Source organism: Orcinus orca, chromosome 17, assembly GCF_937001465.1.
Source record: "Orcinus orca chromosome 17, mOrcOrc1.1, whole genome shotgun sequence".
Lineage (NCBI taxonomy): Eukaryota > Metazoa > Chordata > Mammalia > Artiodactyla > Delphinidae > Orcinus > Orcinus orca.
In genome coordinates, this window is record NC_064575.1 from 47922471 (window position 1) to 47931649 (window position 9179).

At 40.7% G+C, this 9179-nt stretch overlaps 1 protein-coding gene and 1 long non-coding RNA gene across 2 annotated transcripts; one reads left to right on the plus strand and one right to left on the minus strand.

Moving 5' to 3' along the window:
- Positions 1 to 1965: 1965 nt before the first annotated feature.
- LOC101282996 (cytochrome b-c1 complex subunit 7) lies at positions 1966 to 6572 on the minus strand. Its single transcript, XM_004275366.4, has 4 exons — positions 6488 to 6572; positions 3895 to 3966; positions 2851 to 3017; positions 1966 to 2176 (listed from the first exon to the last, which is right to left on the minus strand). Exons 1-4 carry the CDS (start codon positions 6504 to 6506, stop codon positions 2099 to 2101), a joined length of 336 nt encoding a protein of 111 aa, XP_004275414.1. The 5' UTR covers positions 6507 to 6572; the 3' UTR covers positions 1966 to 2098.
- Positions 6399 to 8629, plus strand: LOC117203500 (uncharacterized). Its single transcript, XR_004486279.2, has 3 exons — positions 6399 to 6537; positions 7125 to 7157; positions 8096 to 8629. It is a non-coding gene; the product is annotated as an uncharacterized LOC117203500 (long non-coding RNA).
- The last annotated feature ends 550 nt before the right edge of the window (positions 8630 to 9179 follow it).

Consider the following 9179-nt stretch of genomic DNA (forward strand, 5'->3'; position numbering starts at 1 on the left):
ACCATATTCCTAAGCTTACCCGGTAAGTGAATGGATTCAGATCTGGGCCGTCTAACCCAGAGTTGGCTCTGAGTAATTCTACTATTCTGTCTACAGGATGATGAGCCACCAGCAATGTATGGGATTCAAATTTATTTGAAAAGATCTGAGAAAAGAAAGAAATTGGAGCACTGAAACACTGGGAGGTCCTTGGTTGTCTGAGAATCTATCTTAGTTACCTAGTTAGGTCTAATAGGGAAGCATCGCGACAGAAGTAAATCAACAGGCCCTTAAGCGAACAGTCCCTTAACATGAGCATCTACCTACATCTTCCTGTTTCTCTGTGATTTGCAATACTGCTCCAAAAGTGTAATTCAGATTACAAAGTAAAATCACAAATCTTACAAAAATACTGAACATGTTAACGAACTGCTCTTATCATGATCAAAACCATGATCAAATGAGGATCTAGGCAACTTGGACAGACCCCGAAAAACTGACAAGAATGACTTCAGGACAGATGTTTCGAGTATCAAAGAGAAGACAGGTCTTAGGGAATTTAATGAGGCTTCCTAATATTTTAGCAAACTTTTAAAGACACTATGCACACGTTGCAAAAGTCACACGTGTTTGTCAAAATCTTATCACACTCCGTGGAAAAAATACATGCCAAATGTACACACCCGCTTTTGATTCTGTTTTAGGAATTTTAACTACAGGCATACCTCCTTTTATTGGGCTTCACAGATATCGTGTTTTTTACAAATTGAAGGTTTACGGCAGCCCTGTATCCAGCAAGTCTATTGGCGCCATTTTCCCAACAGCATTTGGAACTTCACGTCTCTCTCACATTTTGGCAGTTCTAGAAATATTTCAAACTTTATTATTATTATTGTGCTTGTTATGGTGATCAGTGATTTTTTGATGTTATTACAACTTGCTGAAGGTATACATTGGTTTTTTAGACACAATGCTACTGTACACTTAATCGCACAGTTATAAACGTAACTTTTATATGCAATGGGAAACCAAAAACTTCAAGTGACTCACTTTATTTTGGTATTTCCTTTATTGTGGTGGTCTAGAACTGAACCTGCAGTATCTCTCTATAACACAAAACTTGTTTTTCACATTCTGTTGCTTTGTTCTTCAAGGTAAGACCCCAATCAGACGTCCGCACCACACACAGCAGTGGCTTGTGGGACACCGTATGGACTGCAGGTTCCACACAGCTCCTCCCCCACTCGCTGTGGTTCCATGTTCTCGCTTCCACCAAAAAAACCTTTTCAGAATTTAGGGGTGGGCATGATGACGTTATTGAATGGTTCTAATTTATATTAAAAAATTAGACTATAGCCTTAAAGCTTTTAAATATTATTACTATCCAACGCTTATTATAGACTTTAATAATCATTTCCAAAGTGGAAAGTCACTGGGATCTGGGAAGAAAGTATGATCTGTCTTTATATTTTTGACTATTTTTCTAATGTCTGTTTTTTATTTTCTAATACACATATTAGCACAGAAGCACATATATATATCTTATACAGACTCATATTGGTGCTGTATACATAATTTTTTTTTAAAAGATAGGATGCAAAAGCAATTATATTTGGACAACAGTGGTTGAAAAAAGGCTGTTTCCCAATCATAGCAAACTAAGGGGTGAATCCTCTCTCCTTTCATTCAGTAACTTTTGAAGTCTGAGAGCCAATCTGCTTGTGCTGTTTGCTTCAGGTAAAATAAACTCACTGGTGCTTGTTTCTTGCTCTATTCCATCCTTGCAAGGGAGGCCCTGTTGGGGCTTCTAAGTATCTTGCTAACAATCCAGATGTGACCATTCTACTTAAACTGATTCAAGTGGCTTCTCTGGGCCCCAGGAGGCAGTTAACCACTAACTGAAAAAATATCTCACAAGTTTGGAAAAAACGGTAACAGATAAGTAAATACAGTAGTTATTCAGAATAAGGTTTAGAATTCCAAAACTCCAACAATTATAATAGAGATTTATTTAAAGTAATACATTTACAGCCCAGATAGTTCTACATTGGACATTTCAGGTTTAACCAACTTCATAAAAATACTTCAGGATAGCTGCATCCAGATTTAGACTACATGATTATTTCTTTGCCCATTCTTCTCTCTCTTTTCTTTCCCGAATAACCTCTTTCAGATATGGTTCAAGGTAGAATTTATCCTAAAGAATGAATAAAAGAAAAATATTATATGCTACCATTACATACTGATATACCCCCAATACTCAATAGGTCTTAAACAACAAAAGAAATCTATCAAAATTAATTTCCAACTTAAGAAAATATATTCTCAAGCAGACTAAAAATTGCCTGCTTTTCTAAAATGTAAAAACCCATAAAGATACTGTAATAAGCTACTCTGATAGGTTATTAGAGAGAAGACTGTCAGAAAAGAAAAAGGAATGAGTCTACAAGCTTTGGCCTAGTTTCAATGCAGTTCAGGGGTGAGGGTTTGCTTCACAGCGTCCTTCCCAGGAGCCAGAAGGCCACTCAATGGGCCGATCACATGAACACCACCATTTTTTCATCCGAGCAGAAAGCAGAGTGTAGAGGGAGAACAATGGCCTGGGAGGCAGAAGACCTGGATTCTAGTCCTGGATCTCTATATCAGCGGCCTGCTTAATGATTCTGGAAGTCACTTCATCTCTAAGTCTCAATGTGTTTACCTCTAAAATGGAACTAACACTTGCTCTACTAACCTCACCAGACTGTCATAAGGATTTTGATTTGACACAACTTTAAGAACTCTAAAGCACTATACAAAGGAATGTGTTCTCTGTTTCTAATACTCAATCCTTCATGGCCAACATTATCAGATACAAAAGAGCTGTTCTACCTCCTCATATTTTGTCCACTGCTCTTTAGGCAAGATCTGCTGGGTCATGGTCAGGTCCAGTGCTCTCTTAATGCGAAACACCCTCTCATTATAAACGTTCTCAGGAAGCCTTTTTATGGCTTCTTTTACATCGTCATTCTCATATATTGTATCATCTCGCATTAAGCCTATGATAAAAAACAAGAGAGTAAGATTGAATATGCATCTCAAAAATAAGGAATTTCTAAAAAATGAGTAAAATTATGACTTATAACCTAAGTCATTAACTTAACTTGGGTGGTAATATGAAGAGTTAGGTATCATGGAAACTCAATTCATTTCACACACAATAATGGGTTATTTAATGGATTATCTCTTAAATGGTACTATGGAAACAATATGAGTCTTTTAAAATCTACTGCCACAAAATTCACGTTTTATCTATAGCAATTTTAAAATCATTTAAAATGTCTACTTTGTTTTTAAACACATATCAATAGACTATATCTCTACTTTCTTATACTTTAATTCTGAGATCAAGGTATTAAAGAAGCTTAAAATGATAGTGTACTAAGGAACCAGTAACATTTAATGATGCTTCCCTCACGCTTCAATTACAAAAGATGAAGTTCATGGCAAAGTATGAAGTTCTAAAAAATAGTTCAGGCATCAAATAATTGTAAAGATGTCAGACAATTTTAACATTTGAAAAATCTCTACTTTCAAAGTTCATACAACTTAAATTTTAAAATGATAAGCGGAGGAGTTGAGAGAGGGAACATATAATAAGGAAAATGTTCTGCTACCATATTTCAAGAACATAAATCATTTCCAGCTCATACATTTGAGACAATTCCATCCCTCTCTTCTCATAATAATAAAAAGGAAATGGATTTAACAATAAAATGTGACCTAATTTTAAGATTTCTAGTGCACACAGGTGCAATTAGTTAACGTATTTTTGGGATCCATAACTCTTGCAAAAGCACAACTCTCAAAAAAAAAAAAAAAGGCACTACTCTCAGAAAAAGAAAAAAAAAACCAGAAGAAAGCACAAATACTCACCCAGTTTATTGAACCCGGCAGCATTGTAATACCATTTTCGAATACCCTCCAGCCATTTGCTTGATGCTGCAACTGATATTGTCACACTGTTAACTGCTAACAGTTCACTTATATAGTACATAAGCAACCAGGTGAAAAATGCCAACACAGGAAGGAATTTCTTTTCAAAGCATATACCCTATGTATTGTAGATAAAAATAGCTTATTTTATCTATGAGCAAAAGTATTGCAGGTAAAAAAATTGGGCAATTAAGTCATGGGGAAAAAAGGATAAACTCAAACACTTAACGTACTAAAGATCTGTAGGTACAATAAGTCCCCTGATATCCTCAGGGGATTGATTCCAGGACCCCCCTCAGATATCAAAATCCGAGAGGCTCAAGTCCCCTATATAAAATGGTGTAGTGTTTGCATATAACCTAAGCACATCTTCCTGTATACTTTAAATAATCTCTGGATTACTTATAATACTTAATACAATGTAAATGCTATGTGAATAGTTGTAAATCCGAAATAAATGCTATGTAAATCGTTGCCTGAGAGCAACAAATTCAAGTTTTGCTTTTTTAAACTTTGTGGAACTTTTCCCCCAAATATCTTCCATCAGGAGGTTGGCTGGATCCTCGAATGTGGAACCTGTGGATACGGAGGGCCACTCCAGCTTCTCAAAGTCAAGCATCCCATTCCTTTTTGTCCCCCTGCTACCATCAGAATTGAGGGGTGGGGGATGAAAAAGAAACTGGGAACTTCTCCATCATTTGTAGTTTCAGAAATAGGTTATACGAAATAACTGTAAACTTTTCAAGGGAGTTGGAGTTGTATGAAAAGATGAGATTTCAGCATACACCGGCAAATCTAAATGACCCCCATCCTCCAAAATTTTTATTCTACATTACCTTTATTTCACTTGGCTACTCTCTTTAAAAATATATGTATTTCTGGGAGGGTTTTGATACCATTAGTCAGTCATTTAATATTAATATGGACTAGTAAAAGAAGCACATTCTCCTACTCTCAAGCAGCTAACTTTCCACTGAGGGAATGGATATTTGAAAATGGATGAGGAAAAATAGGTAACGTTAAAACTCTCTGGGGAACAGGACTGAGCAGGATGGGTTACCCAGTAGGACCTAAGGGCAACATGATAGTGCTTGATGTTTACAGGAGACATGTGGTACAGAAGGGGAGGTATGGCAAGTTTAAATTTTCTTTTAAAGTTTTGTCTTAGGGTTAGCCCCTTACCAAAGAAAGAAACCAAACCCTCCTTTCACTTCAACCCCTCCTTAGTACATCACAGCTTTGGTAAATCTCCTTGGAAATGAAGCACCATGTATAACGTTACTTCTGGAAAGACAACTACCAAAGAGTCAACAATATACAAACATACTTATAGGACATAAATTATTTGTAAACATAAAATTATCTGTAAACATATTTACCAGTGATGGTAATAATGATTACTATTCATTGAACACTCACTGTGTGCTAGGCACTGTTCTATTTGCTTTACCACCATTAGCTAGAGTTATTTACAACACGCCTATCCTTGCAGAAGAGGAATAAGGCTTACATAAATTATCCCATCCAAGATCAAAGGCAGCTAATAATAGGGCTGAGGGCAGGTCTATCTAGTTTCCAAACACAGGGCAGAAGCAGAAGGCCTACAGTATTTGTCAAGTTAATGAAATAATGAATTCTTAAATTTCTCCCCCACTCCCCAAAAGCTCAATGTCATTTAGGTTAACGAATTTTTCTGGCAATCTGATGTTTCCTAATAGCTTCACAACTGCTGGGGGCAGGGAAGAAGGAACCAACATTTTTTTAAAGCTATTCCAATTTATACCGCCAGAGGGCAGGGATTGGCAAAAAAAAAAAAACACACACAGGGAAAACTGCACTTTCTTCACGTTCTAAGTATTCCGGTAATTTTTGCATCCTATTCCATAATAAATACATTTGTTCCAGTGCCTGGAATAAATACAAATTTCTCCAAATCCACAGATCAAGTTGACGTTCCAGATAAGCCAAGGTTAAACTGAAGTTTCGCTGTAACCCTTGCTCAGCTGCCTCTAATTCCCAGTTTGAGAAGCGCGAGAGGTGGAACGAGATTGAGATTTCCAATCCTACTTCCTCCGGTCACTTCGCCTCAGTTATCTTACCAGCCGAAAAGGGAAACTAGCACCATGTTCCTCGCACTAGCAGGAGAGTTTATCGAGCTAATAACGCACACGACAGCGCTTGGCTCACAGTAAGCACTCAGTTCACTTGGGTTGAAAGTCAGCCACTAATTATCTCCCCTGAACTCTTCTAAGGCCGAGGGGAAGGGCTGTTGAGCTCTAGCAGGCCGGGACGCCAGGGCTGTGGGAGACACCGCGGGCACCTTCACCAACAGCGGGTCCCATCCCCAAACGAGCCGGGCCTGGAGACAGCAGGGGGGTGAGGCCAAGGCCTCCTTCAGGCGGCCGGGAGCCGCCGCCTTCCCTTTTGCCGCAAACCTGGCCATTTAGAGAGAGCAGAAGAAGAAGAGCAAGTTGCTGCGAGAATAAAAGTTTGAGCACGGCGATGCCCGCCAAGCAGGACACCGCTCACTTACCGGCAGGCCTACTCGCCATTTTAACCCGAGACAGAAGCGTTGCCTGCTGGGTAAGTCCTAGAGGTCGCGCAAGGTCCAGTGCGCAGGCGTGTTACGTCAACGTCGCGAGGAGGGGCGGGGGTGGGAGAGCGAGTGGGTGCACGCGCAGGCGCAGTTCTGGCGGCCGGCGTTGGCACCTGCCCCGCGCCCCTCTCCGCAAGAATTACAGCAATCCCATAGGCTTGGACCCGCCCCTGGTTCCAAGAGGCATTCCATGTGACAAGATGGAAAAAGCACTAGGCAAGGAATTAGGACACCCGGTCTTCAGCCTGGTTCTGTTGCTGACGAGCTCTAAGAGCTGGGCAGCATAAATTGAGCCCTTTGTGACAAGCAACACGCTAAGCGTTTTATGGACATATTTTCATTTAATTCTAAACCTATATGATAAATACTATGATTGTACCCATTGTAGAGAAGAGGAAACGGAGGCTCAGAAAGGTTGCATAAATTGTCCAAGGGCACACAAGCTAGGAAGAATCCGGATTCATCTTCTAGAATCTGAGAATACAGATAAAACTTCGGCACTCCTTAATTCTAGGGCTACATGCTACACCACTAATCCAGGAGACACTAACCCTCTCTCACCTTGTTTCTCCAGGTGAAGTTCTACCTCAAGCCATTATAGTGGAAGGTCAGTTGGAAAAAAAATTTAATATTAAATCTGAGATGTATAGCAGAATTCAAATGCAATTTTAAGGTAAAAGTACATTTTTAAGGTCTCAGTCCCAACATGTTAAGTCTAAGCTATAGAAACCTAGGGACAGCAATATCACAAATTGTTGAGGGAGAATTTTACTAAAGGATGCAGAACAAAATTATTGGTTAGTGGGTGAGGCAGGGAGAGGGGACAAGTCAGACTCCCTGTTTACACCTTTCATCAAAATAAACTCCAGGTGTATTAAAGAGATTTAAAAGTTGGGGAAAAAAACACTCTAGGGACAGAAAACAATCCAAGTTAGGATGACTGATGCTTATGCAGTTACTGATGAACTTCTGCAACCACTACTGTCTGGGTCAGCTCAGCCTATGGTAACAAAATACTGTAGACTGAATAGCTTAAAAAAATTATTTTCTCACAGTTCTGGAGGTTAGAAGCATAAGATCAAGATGCCAGCATGGTCAGTTTTAGTTGAGAACTCTTTCCCTGTGGCTTGTAGAGGTCTGCCTTCTTACTGTGTCCTCCCATGGTAGAGAGAGAGCAAGCTCTTTTGTGTCCCTTACAAGGACACTAATACCGTCACGAAAGCCCCACCTTTATGACTTTATCTAAACCTGTATTATCTCTCAAAGGCCCCATCCAAATGCCATTACATTGAGGGTTAGAGCTTCATTACATGAATTTGGGGGTGGGGGGGGTCACAATTCAGTCCAGAGCAACTACCCACCAATATCTACTTCTGTTTTCTTCCATCCTAAGCTGAGACCTGGGACAGTAGAGAATGGCTAATTGTAAATCTAATTGTAAATCCAAAAGGTTTAATGGTCTTAGCACATTCCAATTCTAAAATTCTGTTGCCTTCTGCCTTTTTCTTTTTCTCTGTGCCACCACAAATTCTCAATATTACTCAGCGCTATATGCAGTACTAAAAAGTGGTGAATGGCTGCTCCCAGAACTACACTAGCCAAAGTGAAGTTGGAAGATATGAAGACATGCAGTACATTTGTAAGTTGGCACATCACCTTACAAGAAGTACTCAGTAGGGACTTCCCTGGTGGCACAGTGGTGAAGAATCCGCCTGCCAGTGCAGGGGACATGGGTTCGAGCCCTGGTCCGGGGACATCCCACATGCCGCAGAGCAGCTAAGCCCGTGCACCACAACTACTGAGCCTGCACTCTAAAGCCTGTGAGCCACAACTTCTGAGCTCGAGTGCCACAACTACTGAAGCTCACACGTCTAGAGCCCGTGCTCTACAACAAGCCACCACAATGAGAAGCCTGTGCAGTGCAACAAAGAGTAGCCCCCGCTCGCCGCAACTAGAGAAAGCCCGCACGGAGCAACGAAGACCCAACGCAGCCAAAATAAATTTTAAAGAAATTATTAAATTAAATAAAAAAGAAGTACTCGGTAAACTCTTCTCCCTCCCTCCTTACCCTTCAAGTTTCAGTTTTCTGGTTACAGGGTGAAGGTGGCAAGAAAAGGAAGACCTTGTCAAGGGATTATACCCAGGACTGTCACAAAATCCAGCTCCTACAGGCATTAAGCCTAGAGAGCCTGGATGTTTGCTGGTAGCCATTAGTGTTGATTCAAAAATTATTTTTGGTTTTCCTTCTGGCATATGGCAGGATTGCACTTCTCTGCCCCCTTAAAGCTAGGCATGGCCATGTGATGCTTTGGCCAAGAAAAATGTGAGACTTTTTTTTTTTTTTTTGCGGTACGCGGGCCTCTCCCGTTGCGGAGCACAGGCTCCGGACGCGCAGGCTCAGCGGCCATGGCTCATGGGCCCAGCCGCTCCGCGGGATGTGGGATCTTCCCGGACCGGGGCACGAACCTGCGTCCCCTGCATCGACAGGCGGACTCTCAACCACTGCGCCACCAGGGAAGCCCCTGTGAGACGTTTTTAAGAGCAGTTTTTCACATTCCTTTCCCCTTCCATAGACCGGCTACATTTCGGACATGGTGGAAGCTCCATCAACCTCTGCCAGATGACGTGG

Coding starts and splice junctions, on each gene's coding strand:
- LOC101282996 (XM_004275366.4), bottom strand. Junction 3,018..3,894: donor TGCCGGGTTCAATAAACTGG/GTGAGTATTTGT, acceptor TTTTTATCATAG/GCTTAATGCGAGATGATACA. Junction 2,177..2,850: donor AGTGGACAAAATATGAGGAG/GTAGAACAGCTC, acceptor TTCATTCTTTAG/GATAAATTCTACCTTGAACC.